We start from the raw sequence: 16,816 nt of genomic DNA on the forward strand, positions 1-16,816 counted from the left end.
AGTCTCACAGTGTCCGTGGAGATCAGGTAATGGCGTCTTACTATACAGGGGGAGTAGCCTGTGGTGTCCTGTTGTTATTATTATTATTATTATTATACAGGAGGAGCAGCCTGTGGTGTCCAGTTATTATTATTATACATGAGGAGCAGCTTTTGGTGTCCTGTTATTAAACAGGAGGAGCAGCCTGTGGTGTCCTGTTATTAATTTTATACAGGAGGAGCAGCCTGTGGTGTCCTGTTATTATAATTAATTGTAATTTTTTTTACAGGGGGAGCAGCCTGTGGTGTCTTGTTATTATTATTATACAGGGGGAGCAGCCTGTGGTGTACTGTTGTTATTATTATACAGGGGGAGCAGCCTGTGGTGTCCTGTTGTTGTTGTTATTATTACTATTATTATACAGAGGGAGCAGCCTGTGGTGTCCTATTATTATTATTATTATTATTATACAGGGGGAGCAACATGTAGTGTCCTGTTGTTGTTGTTGTAGTTGTTGTTGTTGTTGTTGTTATTATTATCATTATTATACAGGGGAGCAGTCTCTAGTGTTCTGTTGTTATTATTTTATTATTATTATTATTATTATACAGGGGGAGCAGATTTTAGTGTCCTGTTATTATTATTATTATTATACAGGGGAGCAGCCTGTAGTGTCCTGTTATTATTATTATTATTATTATTATTATTATTATTATTATTATTATTATTATTATACAGTAGGTGCAGCCAGTGGTGTCCTATTGTTGTTATTATTATTATTATTATTATTATTATACAGGTTGAGCAGCCTGTGGTGTCCTGTTATTATTATTCAGGGATAGTAGCATGTGGTGTCCTGTTGTTGTTGTTGTTATAATAATAATAATAATAATAATAATAATAATAATACAGGGGGAGCGGACTGTGGTATCCTGTTGTTGTTGTTGTTGTTGTTGTTGTTGTTGTTGTTGTTATTATTATTATTATACAGAGGAAGCAGCCTGTAGTGTCCTGTTGTTATTATTATTATTATTATTATTATTATTATACAGAGGGAGCAGCCTGTGGTGTCCTATTATTATTATTATTATTATTATACAGGGGGAGCAGCATATAGTGTCCTGTTGTTGTTGTTGTTGTTGTTGTTATTATTATACAGGAGGAGCAGTCTCTTGTGTTTTGTTATTATTATTATTATTATTATTATCATTATCATTAGTATTATTATTATTATACAGGGGAGCAGTCTCTAGTGTTCTGTTGTTGTTGTTGTTGTTGTTGTTGTTGTTGTTATTATTATTATAATACAGGAGGATAAGCCTGTGGTGTCTTGTTATTATTTTTAGTATACAGAGGGAGCAGCAGCCTGTGGTGTCCTGTATTTATTATTATTATTATTATTATTATTATTATTATTATATAGGAGGAGCAGCTTGGGGTGTCCTGTTATTATTGTACAGGCTGAGTAGCCTGTGGTGTCCTGTTATTATTATACTGGCTGAGTACCCTGTGGTGTCCTTTTTTTTAATTATTATTATTATTATTATTATTATTATTATTATTATTTTATTATAACACAGGAGGAGCAACCTGTGGTGTCCTGTTAATAAAGACATATGTTATTATTTTTATACTGGATGCAGCCTTTAGTGTCGTTATTATTATTATTATTATTATTATTATTATTAATTTTATTATATGTAATTGTGGGGATTGAAAATATTGCTCAAATTCTAGGATATATTAAAGCAGAAACCATAATATCCCTGGCATGTGTAACAGATGATAATTGGAGCAGTGTGAAGCAAATGTATATCACACTCCTGGGAGTGTCACTGTGACATCACTTATATCTATAGTAATACAGGGACATGACTGGGGAGGTGAGGGGATCTGGGAGCGTCACAATGACATCACTTTTATCTACAGTAATAATACAGGGAAATGACTGGGTAGGTGAGAGGATCTGGGAGTATCACTGTGGCATCACTTATATCTAAATTAATAATACAAGGACATAACTGGGGAGGTGGGGGGATCTGGGAGTGTCATAGTGATGTCACTTATATCTATAGTAATAATACAGGGACATGACTGGGGAGGTGAGGGGGTCTGGGAGTGTCACAGTGACCTCATATGTATAGTATTAATACAGGGACATGACTGGGGAGGTGAGGGGATCTAGGAGCATCACTGTGACATCACTTATATCTATAGTAATATTACAGGTACATGATTTGAGAGGTGAGAGAATCTGGGAGTGTCACAGTGACATACCATATATCTATAGTAATAATACAGGGACATGACTGGGAAGGTGATAGGATCTGGGAGCGTCACAGTGACTTCACTTATATCTATAGTGTTAATACAGGGACATGACTAAGGAGGTGAGGGGATCTGGGAGCGTCAGAGTGAGGTCACTAATTTCTATAGTAATAATACAGGGACAAGACTGGCGAGGTGAGGGGATCTGGGAGTGTATATATTGATATTTGATGTCTCCACCATTACACAGGATTACACAATAGTAAAGAAGACATCCAATAAGTGTGAGATAACCAGCAGCCATCCCCGTGTATCAGGAGGACTGAGTAGAACACAGAGCCCCATCACGGTGCCTCCACCTCACTCACTGACACCTGAGAGACACAATGACCAGAAGATCCTGGAACTCACCAAAAAGATCATTCAGTTGCTGACTGGAGAGGTGACTGCTGGGAATGGGACATTATACAGTAACACCAGGGGATGTGTCTGGGTGATGACTGGAGAGGTGACTGCTGGGAATGGGGCATTATACAGTACACCAGGGGGGCATGTCTGGGTGATGACTGGAGAGGTGACTGCTGGGAATGGGGCATTATACAGTAACACCAGGGGATGTGTCTGGGTGATGACTGGAGAGGTGACTGCTGGGAATGGGGCATTATACAGTAACACCAGGGGACGTGTCTGGGTGATGACTGGGGAGGGGACTGCTGGGAATGGGACATGATACAGTAACACCAGGGGATGTGTCTGGGTGATGACTGGAGAGGGGACTGCTGGGAATGGGACATTATACAGTAACACCAGGGCATGTGTCTGGGTGATGACTGGAGAGGTGACTGCTGGGAATGGGACATTATACAGTAACACCAGGGGATGTGTCTGGGTGATGACTGGAGAGGTGACTGCTGGGAATGGGACATTATACAGTAACACCAGGGGATGTGTCTGGGTGATGACTGGAGAGGTGACTGCTGGGAATGGGACATTATACAGTAACACCAGGGTATGTGTCTGGGTGATGATTGGAGAGGTGACTGCTGGTAATGGGGCATTATACAGTAACACTGGGGAACGTGTCTGGGTGATGACTAGAGAGGTGACTGCTGGGAATGGGGCATTATACAGTAACACCAGGGGATGTGTCTGGGTGATGACTGGAGAGGTGACTGCTGGGAATGGGACATTATACAGTAGCACCAGGGGACGTATCTTGGTGATGACTGGAGAGGTGACTGCTGGGAATGGGGCATTATACAGTAACTCCAGGGGATGTGTCTGGGTGATGACTGGAGAGTTGACTGCTGGGAATGGAGCATTATACAGTAACACCAGATAATGTCTCTGGGTGATGACTGGAGAGGTGACTGCTGGGAATGGGGCATTATACAGTAACACCAGGGGATGTGTCTGGGTGATGACTGGAGAGGTGACTGCTGGGAATGGGACATTATACAGTAACACCAGGGGATGTGTCTGGGTGATGACTGGAGAGGTGACTGCTGGGAATGGAGCATTATACAGTAACACCAGGGGAAGTGTCTGGGTGATGACTGTATCACTGTGTGTCAGGTGTCTATAAGGTGTCAGGATGTCACTGTCTATGTCTCCATACAGGAGGGGGAGTATATAGAGGAACACAGGGGTCTGTATAAGGACGTGATGATGGAGAATCACCAGCTCCTCACATCACTGGGTAAGAGGAGACTGTCATGTATTGTACAGGGGAGAGCAGGTATGGGGGCCCCTATATACACACATCATCTGATAATCACATATATACACTGTACTCAGTCACTGTGTGTCTCCTACAGATGGACCCAGTAACAGAGATACCCCAGAGAGATGTCCCCGTCCCCTGTATTCCCAGGATTGTACAGAGGAGAATCACAGGATCCCACAGGAGGATCAGGTAGGTGGGATCTAGGGTCTCACCCATATACCAAAGTGACTGTCACTATATGATGTATAGAGCAGCTGTGTGTATCAATATATTTGTATTGTTTAATCAATTACTGAAATCAACAATTATTACATTCTTTTATTGATGGTTTACATAGGGTGAAGCCCAATTAAATAATATTAAAGTCAAAGATACAGAGGGAGAAGAAGAGATGTATGTGACTGATATAAAGGCAGAAGATATAGAGGGAGAAGAAGAGACGTATGTAACTGATATGAAGTCAGAAGATATAGAGGGAGAAGAAGAGCCGTATGTGACTGATATAAAGGTAGAAGATACAGAGGAAGAAGAAGAGACGTATGTGACTGATATAAAGGCAGAAGATATAGAGGGAGAAGAAGAGACGTATGTGACTGATATAAAGGCAGAAGATATAGAGGGAGAAGAAGAGACGTATGTGACTGATATAAAGGCTGAAGATCTAGAGTTAGAAGAAGAGACGTATGTGACAGATATGAAGTCAGAAGATCTAGAGTTAGAAGAAGAGACGTATGTGACTGATATAAAGGCAGAAGATATAGAGGGAGAAGAAGAGACGTATGTGACTGATATGAAGGCAGAAGATACAGAGGGAGAAGAAGAGACATTTGTGACTGATATAAAGGCAGAAGATATAGAGGGAGAAGAGACGTATGTGACTGATATAAAGGCAGAAGATATAGAGGGAGAAGAAGAGACGTATGTGACTGATATAAAGGCAGAAGATATAGAGGGAGAAGAAGAGACGTATGTGAGGGGTGAGCAGCAGTGTAAGGAGGAGGAGATCCCTACAGATATCAGCACAGGTGAGTAATAAACACTTATTACAGAAAAGAGTCACATATTCTCCTTGCTCAGTCACTACAGCAATCTCTTATCCTACACCCTCCTCTGTCAGTACAAACTAATGAGGAATATTTATTTTCCCAGTGGGGAAGTCAGGAGCCATCAGCCCCTATTATACTCCTGCTCTCCCCCTCACATCATGTCACTGTGTGCTACCAGCCCAGAGATCTGACCAGTCTCCTCCCCACACTCTCTGGTGTATCTCATACATCATGAGCCATCAGCCTCCTGCTCCCCCTCACATCATGTCACTGTGTATTACCAGCCCAGAGATCTGACCAGTCTCTTCCCCATACTCTCTGGTGTATCTCATACATCAGGAGCCATCAGCACCTATTATACTCCTGCTCTCCCTTCACATCATGTCACTGTGTGTTACCAGCCCAGAGATCTGACCAGTCTTCTCCCCATACTCTCTGGTGTATCTCATACATCAGTAGCCATCAGCCCCTATTATTCTAGGCTGGGGATACTGGGATGGTCTTAGTACTATGGGGTATAGATCGGGTCTATTGGAGCCTGGCACTTTAAGAAATCATTAGTGTGTGCTGGCTCCTCCCCTCTATGTCCCTCCTACCAGACTACATTTAGAAAAATGTGCCCAAGGAGCCGGGTGCAATCTCTGGAGCTCCAGAGAGTTTTCTTCAGATTTTATTTTAGTTTTTGTTTTCAGGAAGAACGGGTTGGCACCAGTCTGCCTGCGTCGTGAGACTTAGGGGGGGGACCGGTACCAACCTCTTGAAGGGTTAATAGTCCAGATACCCGCTGACAGGACATAGCTCCTGAAAGGGGTTGTTTCGCTCACCCACAGCAGTGTGCGCTCTTCCTCACAGCATGCCGCCACCCCTAATTGAGTGGTGAGTGCTAAACCGGTTCAGATGGCGGCATTAGGGCAGCGGGCACAGTGCTGCTGTTGTCCCTCTATGCAAGCATGATGACACCCAGACGTGACTAAAATCTTTTAGTCTCGCTCCCACCTGCCTGATCTCCACGTTGAGAGGTCCACCATCATGCTGAATATTTGGAGGAAGCAGAACCTGGATTCTGTCCCTGGGAACCTGTTGGTGAGGTTTTTTTGATCTTCCCCGACCTCCTGTAAAGAACGTGGGAGGGGGTTTGGATTTTTTAAATGTTGCGGTCCAAAAGGACTGCAGTGTAGGTGTAGGATAAGATTTCCTAGCTGGGGCTGCTGCGGTGGGAAGAAATGTCGACTTACCCGCAGTCGCCGTGGAAATCCACGCATCCAATGCGTCCCCAAATAGTGCCTGACCTGTGAATGGCAGATTTTCCACACTTTTCTTTGATACTGCATCCGCAGTCCATTGGCGTAGCCAGAGTCCTCTGCGTGTCGAGACAGCCATGGAAGAAGCAGGCCAATGTCCTTCATGGCTGTCAGGTTCGGTCTGGTTTGTGTCCCCGGAGGGGGCGCTAGTGGGTCAGTGGAGGTAGGTGGAATGAAGTGAGGAGGCAGTACTGGGTTTCTGCGCATGTGCACAATGTAGATTTATTAATAACAGAAAAGTCCAGATAATAATGCAGCAGAAAGTAAACAAACGAATGCAATGGAAATGACAATGGTAACGGCAATGGTAATGACAATGGAATAGTATGGTTTGAAACTGAAAGTCTATGGCAGAGTTTGTAATGCAGAAATGGAACCAGAGTAATTAAGACGTGGAGCCAGCAGAGGTGAAATGATGGTAGCAAACCTGGTAGAAATGCAGGAGACTGGATGGTAATGTTCACTGTGCTGTTGGAAGTGCACAATCAGCATGCAGGCTGAATCACAGGTGAGATGACGGGATGCACCTGGAGAGGGAGTCTCTACTGCTGTAGGCTGGAGCACACTGCAGATGTAGAAGGTGTGAAGCCAGAAAGGTATTGCTGGTGCTGGTACTTGTAGTTCCACGGAAGTAACAGGTACAGGAGAATATCCAGGAACAGAGGGGATCTGGAGACTGGAACACAGGGAACCACTGGAGACTTGACACACCGAATGTAGCAGGAGAGCTGGAGTGATTGCTGGAACTTGTAGTTCCACGGAAGTAACAGGTACAGGAGAATATCCAGGAACACAGGGGATCTGGAGACTGGAACACAGGGAACCACTGGAGACTTGACACACCGAATGTAGCAGGAGAGCTGGAGTGATTGCTGGAACTTGTAGTTCCACAGGAACACCGGAACTGCTGGAACCTGGAACGGCTGGGACCTGTTGTTCCACAGGTCTAACACTCAAGGAAATCTCTGAAGACAGAGGATAGCAAACAGGAGCCACCTGTTCACGGGATGTGACGTGTTGTCCAAGGCAATGTGAATGAGCTAGGAACTGGAGTTTATACACCTTGCTCTGTGAGGATAGGATGAATCTCTGAGAACACACCCTCCAGGATTGGGTGCTCAGATCAGCTGAGAATTAACTGGAGATGGTGATTAACCGGGAGAATGATTCTGTAGACAGTTAATGCAATGCACTGCTGGTTGCTGGCTGGGATCAGTAGTGCACCGGGAGTTATTGCTGGTTACCTAGAATCACTGTGTACTCCAGGCTGCTGGCTGAAACCAGTGATTACCAAACGATAGAGCTGGTTAGGTGGAACACAGTGAGCTGTGGGCTGCAGGAGACTGAAGACTGGAACTGCTGGGACCTGTAGTTCCACAGGTCCAATTCACAGGAAATACTCTGAAAACAGAGGACTGAAGCCAGGAGACGCCTGTTCACTGGAAGTGATGCAATGGAGAATGTGGATTCCTGACAGTACCCCCCCTTTTATGGGTGGGCACCGAACACCCACGCTGGAACTTGGAGGATCCTTGAAAAAGAGTTTAGGAATACACAAAAGCAGAGGTCCTCAAAAGTCTTCCCAACTTTCATCTTCAGAACAAGTAGACCATTCATGGTCATTTGAGACAGAATTTTCTTCCTGGGAGAAGGCATAGCTCGGAAGGATAGAACCCCCCATAATGTAACTTGAGTCGTCATCAACAAACTCACTTTCAGAGTCAGAGTCCAGGTCTAGTGTGGTCATGGGAGCCTTTTGTTTAGGAACAACAGAATCTGAGACAATCTGTGGACCAGTGAATTTGAAGCTATGTGAGACACCAGGACTAGGGTTTACGGCAGCATAGCCAACACTTACGTCAGATGGTAGACTTTGAACTGATTCTGGAGCTCTCCAAATCCTGTGATTCTTGAAATCTCTGATACATTGATTCAACAGAACCTGTTCATGTTTGGAAGGAATTGAGTCGAAAAACTGAGAACCTTGTCTTGACTTTACAGCTTGGAAATCTTTAATAGCTTGGTCTAATGTATCCTGATCTTGCACAGACAGAGATGTTGGAGAGGATTTAGCAGTAGACAAACTGTTGACAAATTGGCCAGAATGCCCAGATGACTCTGAATGCATAAACTTTGGAGCAAACTCCTGTTTTACGGCTTCGCAGAAAGCGGGAAGATCACTCAGTAGCGGATCTTTAGATTCAATGAGAGGATTCGCCCAGTCCAGTGCTCTACCTTTGAAGAACAGGAGGAAGTATCTGATTGCATTGGCTGGAGAAATAGTCACTGAAGGTTCCGACTCAGTAAAAGCGAGGTATTGGCTCGCCACTGCACGAAACTGAGCATAGTCACCATCAAAGTAGACTGGAGCTTTTGTATCTGGTGGACACTTGGAAGGCTGAATGTCAGTTGAAGTCTCGGAAGACCATGTCGGACACTTGAGAGTAGAGGACTGGAATAAGCATTCAGAAGCAGGAGTAGAATTAATTTGAAATGCTCGAGGGTGGAGAGAGGACGTCATCTCCTGGATTGACTGACGGGAATTCTCTGCTGAGGTTGACAGAATGCTAGAAGCTTCATCTTGGGGTGAGATGCGTAAATCCTCCATCTGGGTTGAGGCAACTGCAATATCTGCAAGAACTGTAGACTCTGGACATAGCGACAGGAGTTGCTTACTTGAAACACTGGAGAGAACCACACCGGGTTCAGAGGAACTGGAATCGGCAGGAACCGACGACAACTTTGGACAAACGGATGGAACAGGGATTTGTCCAGGACTACTTGAATTGACTTGAACTGTAAGAGGCTGATCTGGACAGACGGATGGGACCGGATTGGGTCCAGATAAGCTTGAACCGGCTGGAACCGCAGGAGTCTTCGGACTGACGGATAGAACCGGATTTGATACAAAGAGACTGGAATCGGCTGGAACCGAAGGAGTCCTCAGACTGACGGATAGGACCGGATTTGATCCGAGGATGCTGGAATCGGCTGGAACCGAAGGAGGTAGCTCAGCATTGGAAACAGAGCTACTCGGGCTGGCTGGAACCAGAGGAGGCTGATCCGGACAGACGGATGGGACCGGATTGGGTCCGGAAGAGCTTGAAGCGGTAGGAACCGGTGGAGTCCTCGGACTGACGGATTGGACCGGATTTGCTCCGAGGATTCTGGAATCGGCTGGAACCGAAGGAGGTAGCCCATCATTGGAGCCACTCAGGCTGGCTGGAACCAGTGGAGACTTTGGACCGACGGCTGGAACCGGGCTAGGTCCATTGACACTTGATTCTGTATAGACAGAATCCGGATGTTCTAATGATCCCTCTTGGAGTGGTACTGAGCTGGTAGCACTCTCTGAAGTTGGCAAACAAAAGTTCATGTCTGTATCTGTGACTTTAAGAATTCCTCCTGGGATCTTGGCCCTGGATTCCTCACTTGAGGCTGAAACTCTAAAGACCCCTCCTGGGGTTAATAGATCAGACACACTTCTTTGAGTTGCATGCCCGGATGCCACTTCTGGAACCTGAACATCAGATACCCCTACTGGGGTCACAACATGAGATGCCCCACCTGGGGCTGTAATCACAGACGCCCCTTCTCGGGCTGTAGGCACGGACGCCCCTTCTCGGGCTGTAGGCACAGATGCCCCTTCTCGGGCTGTAGGCACAGATGCCCCCTCTCGGGCTGTGGGCACAGACGCCCCTTCTCGGGCTGTGGGCACAGACGCCCCTTCTCGGGCTGTGGGCACAGACGCCCCTTCTCGGGCTGTGGGCACAGAAACTACTTTAGTTATGGGTAACATAGATAGTCTCTGTTGATTTCTGAACTTGGGATTGGGTCTATTTGTCACAGGACCCCAATCGTATACTTTTTGGACACTTCTGTCCGGGGTAAAGGAACTTGAAACTGTAGAGGATACGTTGGAAGGTTTGCAGGTGAAAACATTGTGATGTTGGGACCTGTCACCAACTTTTGAGTTGCGGAAGGAACAGTCCTTAATAAGATGACTAGAACTCCCACAGTAAAAGCAGAGGTGAAGCTGCCTGCGATGGCGGCGTTCAGCTTCCGTGAGTTTGGAGCGCGGGTAGCTCTGGAATCTGCGCTCTCTCTGCATAGGAGGAGAGACTTTAGTTTGAAAAAAAGTTGACACGGAGGTCGCACTAGTTTCAATACTTTGAGCAGTACTCTTCACTGCGTTTAAAGCACCACTCAGGATTTCTGGCATTATCGGAATGATTTTTGTTAGGAGACTTTGAAGTTGTTCCAATAGATGATAAAGAGTGCTTAGTGGTTCAGAGTTCACAGCAGACGACAAAGGAGTCTTGAAGCTTTCAAAGGAGGAAGTCGCTCTCTCAGGAGAATTCGCTGCGAAGGGACTGCCATAGGACTGACTTGAGCAACAGCCATCCACAGGAACGGATTGTGCAGGGAAAGTTGAAATGACTGGAGCAGGAGTGACTTGAACAGGAACTGGAGAAACAACAGAACTTTGAAGGGATTGCTGCAAGGTATCCAAACGGATAGACATTCCCTGTAGGAACTGGAACATCTGCTGCTGCGCAGCCTCTTGACCATCCAAACGGGAGACCAGATTTTGTAAGGCCCCTGACCCCACATTCTGACCACCATCCGAGTCCATTGGCCTTGGACAAACTGTCAGGTTCGGTCTGGTTTGTGTCCCCGGAGGGGGCGCTAGTGGGTCAGTGGAGGTAGGTGGAATGAAGTGAGGAGGCAGTACTGGGTTTCTGCGCATGTGCACAATGTAGATTTATTAATAACAGAAAAGTCCAGATAATAATGCAGCAGAAAGTAAACAAACGAATGCAATGGAAATGACAATGGTAACGGCAATGGTAATGACAATGGAATAGTATGGTTTGAAACTGAAAGTCTATGGCAGAGTTTGTAATGCAGAAATGGAACCAGAGTAATTAAGACGTGGAGCCAGCAGAGGTGAAATGATGGTAGCAAACCTGGTAGAAATGCAGGAGACTGGATGGTAATGTTCACTGTGCTGTTGGAAGTGCACAATCAGCATGCAGGCTGAATCACAGGTGAGATGACGGGATGCACCTGGAGAGGGAGTCTCTACTGCTGTAGGCTGGAGCACACTGCAGATGTAGAAGGTGTGAAGCCAGAAAGGTATTGCTGGTGCTGGTACTTGTAGTTCCACGGAAGTAACAGGTACAGGAGAATATCCAGGAACAGAGGGGATCTGGAGACTGGAACACAGGGAACCACTGGAGACTTGACACACCGAATGTAGCAGGAGAGCTGGAGTGATTGCTGGAACTTGTAGTTCCACGGAAGTAACAGGTACAGGAGAATATCCAGGAACACAGGGGATCTGGAGACTGGAACACAGGGAACCACTGGAGACTTGACACACCGAATGTAGCAGGAGAGCTGGAGTGATTGCTGGAACTTGTAGTTCCACAGGAACACCGGAACTGCTGGAACCTGGAACGGCTGGGACCTGTTGTTCCACAGGTCTAACACTCAAGGAAATCTCTGAAGACAGAGGATAGCAAACAGGAGCCACCTGTTCACGGGATGTGACGTGTTGTCCAAGGCAATGTGAATGAGCTAGGAACTGGAGTTTATACACCTTGCTCTGTGAGGATAGGATGAATCTCTGAGAACACACCCTCCAGGATTGGGTGCTCAGATCAGCTGAGAATTAACTGGAGATGGTGATTAACCGGGAGAATGATTCTGTAGACAGTTAATGCAATGCACTGCTGGTTGCTGGCTGGGATCAGTAGTGCACCGGGAGTTAATGCTGGTTACCTAGAATCACTGTGTACTCCAGGCTGCTGGCTGAAACCAGTGATTACCAAACGATAGAGCTGGTTAGGTGGAACACAGTGAGCTGTGGGCTGCAGGAGACTGAAGACTGGAACTGCTGGGACCTGTAGTTCCACAGGTCCAATTCACAGGAAATACTCTGAAAACAGAGGACTGAAGCCAGGAGACGCCTGTTCACTGGAAGTGATGCAATGGAGAATGTGGATTCCTGACAATGGCCTCCACCATGAAACTTGCAGAATCCTGTATGTGACGTAAAAACAAGTCAATGTCACTCCTATCCATAGTATCTAAGTCCTCTAGTAAGATGCCTGACCACTTTACTATGGCTTTAGAAATCCACGCACAAGCAATAGTGGGCCTTAAAGCCACGCCTGTAGCAGTGTATAGTGATTTGAGCGTAGTCTTAATCTTGCGGTCAGCCGGCTCCTTTATGGTGGTTGAACCAGGGACAGGTAAAACCACCTTTTTAGACAGCCTAGATACAGAAGCGTCTACTATAGGTGGGTTTTCCCACTTCTTCCTATCCTCTTCAGGGAAAGGGAAAGCAATGAGAATTCTTTTAAGGATCTGGAATTTTTTCTCTGGGTTTTCCCAGGATTTCTCATACGTCCTAGAGGATGCTGGGGACTCCGTAAGGACCATGGGGTATAGACGGGATCCGCAGGAGACATGGGCACACTATAAAGACTTAAACTTGGTGTGAACTGGCTCCTCCCTCTATGCCCCTCCTCCAGACTCCAGTTAGACTCTGTGCCCAGGTGAGACTGGTCACACACAGAGGAGCTCTACTGAGTTTCTCTGAAAGACTTTATGTTAGATTTTTTATTTTCAGGGAGACCTGCTGGCTACAGGCTCCCTGCTTCGTGGGAGTGAGGGGAGAGAAGCAGACCTACTTCTTCTGAGTTAAGGGCTCTGCTTCTTAGGCTACTAGACACCATTAGCTCCAGAGGGTTCGATCACTTGGTACGCCTAGCTGCTTGTTCTCGGAGCCGCGCCGTCATTCCCCTCACAGAAGCCAGAAGAAAGAAGCCAGGTGAGGTGAGTATGAGAAGGAAAGAAGACTTCAGTGACGGCAGAAGACTTCAGTTTCCTGGAGGTAACACGCAGTGGTCGCGCTGCGCGCCATTGCTCCCACACACCAATGGCACTACAAGGGTGCAGGGCGCAGGTAGGGGGAGCAATATACCTCACTAAAAAGCCTGGCATGACATGTATACAGTGCACGGACACTGTATACGAACCCCCGCCAGCATGAACCGTTAAAATAACAGCGGGGCTGAAGCGCGCTAAGACGGGGGCGTGGCTTAGCCCTCACAGCACGATACATCGCCATTCTCTCCAACAGTCCCTGCCAAAAGCTCTGTGTACATAGCAGTGTAAACAAAGTGGGGCCCAGTGATTAGTGCAATATACAAGTATAGCACTATGTTAGATCATGGCCGTGTAGTCAGTGTGTTGTGTATAAGTGTCTGTGTTTTCCCTGTCAGATACCCACTATAGCTTTTAGTACACATGTGTCGACATGTGTGAGGGCTCTGTCGCAAACAGTTATGGGAATATCTCTGTCGGCATTGCCGACTCCTGTGGTACTTGATTGAGTAAATGAAGTGTCAGCAGGTCGGTAGTGGTATTCTTTCAAAGAGTAAACACGCTATGGGAGACACAGTAGTATGTGGGTGACCCTGTCGGCACCAACTGTCAATACTGGGTGTAAATTAACATGCTGTAACTGCCTTATACCTGTATATATATTTATATATATATATGTATGGTACGGTTTCATGGGCCTGTAGCTCGAGCACAGACATGGTAGTATTGTGGGGGTGTGATATTAAAATTATATATGTATATTTCCCTTGGACCCCTCGGGGTCGCAAGAATGTTATTTTGCCTGATACTACTCCCTGCTGTCGACGAATACTATGTTTTATGTCGACCATAAGGTTTCCTGTCAGATCCACAACTGGGGCTTTCAGTACATGGTCATACACATTCAGAACACATGTCACTAGGGACCCGATGGTTCCGGACAATCCGCTTATACGTATGTATCTATATATATACATATATATATATACATACATACAGGAATCAAACAAACGGCGGCACTCAGGAGACGAAGAAATGGTGAAACAAAACGGTGCTTTATCAGATAAAGCACCGTTTTGTTTCACCATCTCTTCGTCTCCTGGGTGCCGCCGTTTGTTTGATTCCTGTATGTGCACAGACCGCAGCGTCCACGAGGAGGGCACCGGAGCAAATACACAGGTGACTGTTACCAGTGGGAGTGCCGGACATCAGTATATATATGTAGGATATGTGTGTATTACAATATGTATATTCATATTATGATTTCCAATGAATGCTGAAGTAATAGTATTCCTTCTCATGTGCTGGTCGCTCTGTTGATAAAGCTCTAGGTTGGCTGTGACGAGTTGGTCTCAGATCCTCACAAGGAGTCCGAATGTTTATTCTTTTTCCCGCCGTGGATAGAATACTGTAAACTCCTGGTCTGCACGGGGCCCTGTCACAAAGCATCATACACAGGAAGCTAAGTGATATTTTATTTCTATGCTTTGGAGTTATTTGCATTACATGCACATGGGGGAGTGTTTATATTCGGAAAGGCATCCGATAGAATTACCCTATAGAGAGAGGGTGTGTGTCTTATGTTGATTCTTCTCTATAACATGGCGGCAGGCTGACGTGCGACTGTAGGAGGTGTGGCCGGGGGAATGCTGAGGCTGACTCCGAGAGATACTGCAGTGTTTCCCTGGGACGGTGTACCGCTGTTTGGGGAGGCCTCAGTTCAGTCAATCTCGGCGGATACCACTGGTAAGTGTAACTTCGTGAGTTAGAGTCCCTCACAACGGTTGGTGACGCATTCTGCTGTGGGACGCAGTCATTTTAACCGGTTCGATACCGGGATTTTTCCCTTTCTGTGCAGATTGTGGAAGGTGAAAAGTAAGAGTTCTGCAGCCTTGTTAGGATCGCAGCAGCGGATGTCGTTTTCTGTTTCTACCACATCCACCGCATGTCGCTGGGTCTATCTGGCTGGAGCCCACTCTGGTGGGAACTCATCTACTACTCTTCAGTCAGTCCGGGAATGGACTTGGACCTGTGAGTTAATTATAGAATCCAAAGGGGGACATACTGGCGTTTACAGATGGTTTCCCTCACTGATTTTTCAAATAGATCTTGCCGTTTCCCCTCTGGAAGGGGAGGTAGTACGCGACGCCATACCAGAGTTGTGTCAGGTTCAGGGCATTGTCCTGCTGTCCCTGGTAAAAAAATAAAAAAAATAAAAGGAAAACAGAGATTTCTCCTTACGAAGTTGAACTACAGGATGGAATCTCTCAGGCCAGGGAGCTCCAGCATATAAAGGTAGTAAGGGGTTTAGATGCGTTTTTCTCCGCATTCAGCTTACCTGGGTTGATATCCAGGATTGTCTTTGCCATTTTTTTAAATTCAACACTTTTTATTGAAACCGTTTTCCTTTTTTGTACATTACACAATACATACTTATTTCCTAAAACTATAGCATTGCTGTCAGCAACAAAATCAAGCAGCATATATAATATCGCACACACATATTTATAAGTAAGCAATCGACGTTATCAAACGTATGAGGTAGTGTCTTAGGTGTGGTATTTTGTATATAACAAAATTGTGCAAGCAGTACCAACCCCTAGCCTCCTCCTACAACCACGGGATTATTGTGGTGAAGCTAAACTCACATCCGCAGGCATAGCAATGCGGGCCCTCTTAGCATATGGCGATGATAGCCACCTATCCCATATCGCATAATATTTAATAATGGCTTTCCTGGACACATAGACAAATCTTTCATGTGCCACTGTAGTATTCACTAAGGCAATCCATGAGCTGATATCTGGGCCATCAGGTGCCATCCACGCCCGGGCTAAAGAAACCTGTGCAAGAGCACACAGGCTGATAACATAACGCCTGAAGGGGGCATCCAGCAACTCCCCATCCACCACCGCCAGTATACACCCAGGGGGGTCAGCACATCAGCAGGAACCCCAGTGGAAACCATAATCCTGAGTACTTCCTGCCAAAATGCATTAACTATCCTACAGGACCATATCATGTGCCAGAATGTACCTCCATCCAGAGCACACTTGGGACATCTAGAATCCACCCTTCCTCCGAATTTCATCAATCTTTCAGGAGTAATATAGATGCACCTGCTGGTACCGGACCGCTGTGGTCGCCAGCCTAGAGGCACCCAGCGCATCCTCCCAAGTGTCATTAGATATGGGCCCCAGATCGCATTCCCATCTAGATTTAAGAGAAAGTAGGGTCTCACAATGATATGCACGTAGTAAAGCAGAGTAAAATATGGAAATGGTACAGTTTTGAAGATTAATAAATAGTTCCCTCACTGGTGTGTCCCGGAGCATCAGCGGAGCGTTTGCAAACTGAACCTGACAAGCATGGCGGAGTTGTAGATATCGATAAAAGTAGAAGGATGGGATATTATAATCCTCCTGCAATTGTTGGAACGACTTAAAGATACCCATATGATACAATTGCCCAAGAGACTGCACTCCCCGGCGACACCAGACCTCCATTATCTGTAATGATGCAAGCTCGTTAAGAGAACGTGCGTAGGCCAGAGGCGTTTCCGGATCCCAACCCTCTCCCCGGAGCAGTCTATGCGTCTG

The 16,816-nt window shown here is 46.0% G+C and overlaps 1 protein-coding gene across 1 annotated transcript in view; it reads left to right on the forward strand.

Annotated features, from left to right (window-relative positions):
* The first annotated feature begins 4,314 nt into the window (after window positions 1–4,314).
* LOC134984782 (zinc finger protein 585B-like) overlaps window positions 4,315–16,816 on the forward strand; it is a 671,664-nt gene continuing 659,162 nt past the window's right edge. Inside the window, exon 1 of the mRNA XM_063950275.1 lies at window positions 4,315–4,998. Within this exon, the coding sequence (XP_063806345.1) occupies window positions 4,365–4,998 (634 nt within the window). The 5' untranslated portion in view covers window positions 4,315–4,364. The remainder of the gene's footprint in view (window positions 4,999–16,816) is intronic.

This window comes from Pseudophryne corroboree (genome assembly GCF_028390025.1).
Source record: "Pseudophryne corroboree isolate aPseCor3 chromosome 3 unlocalized genomic scaffold, aPseCor3.hap2 SUPER_3_unloc_8, whole genome shotgun sequence".
Lineage (NCBI taxonomy): Eukaryota > Metazoa > Chordata > Amphibia > Anura > Myobatrachidae > Pseudophryne > Pseudophryne corroboree.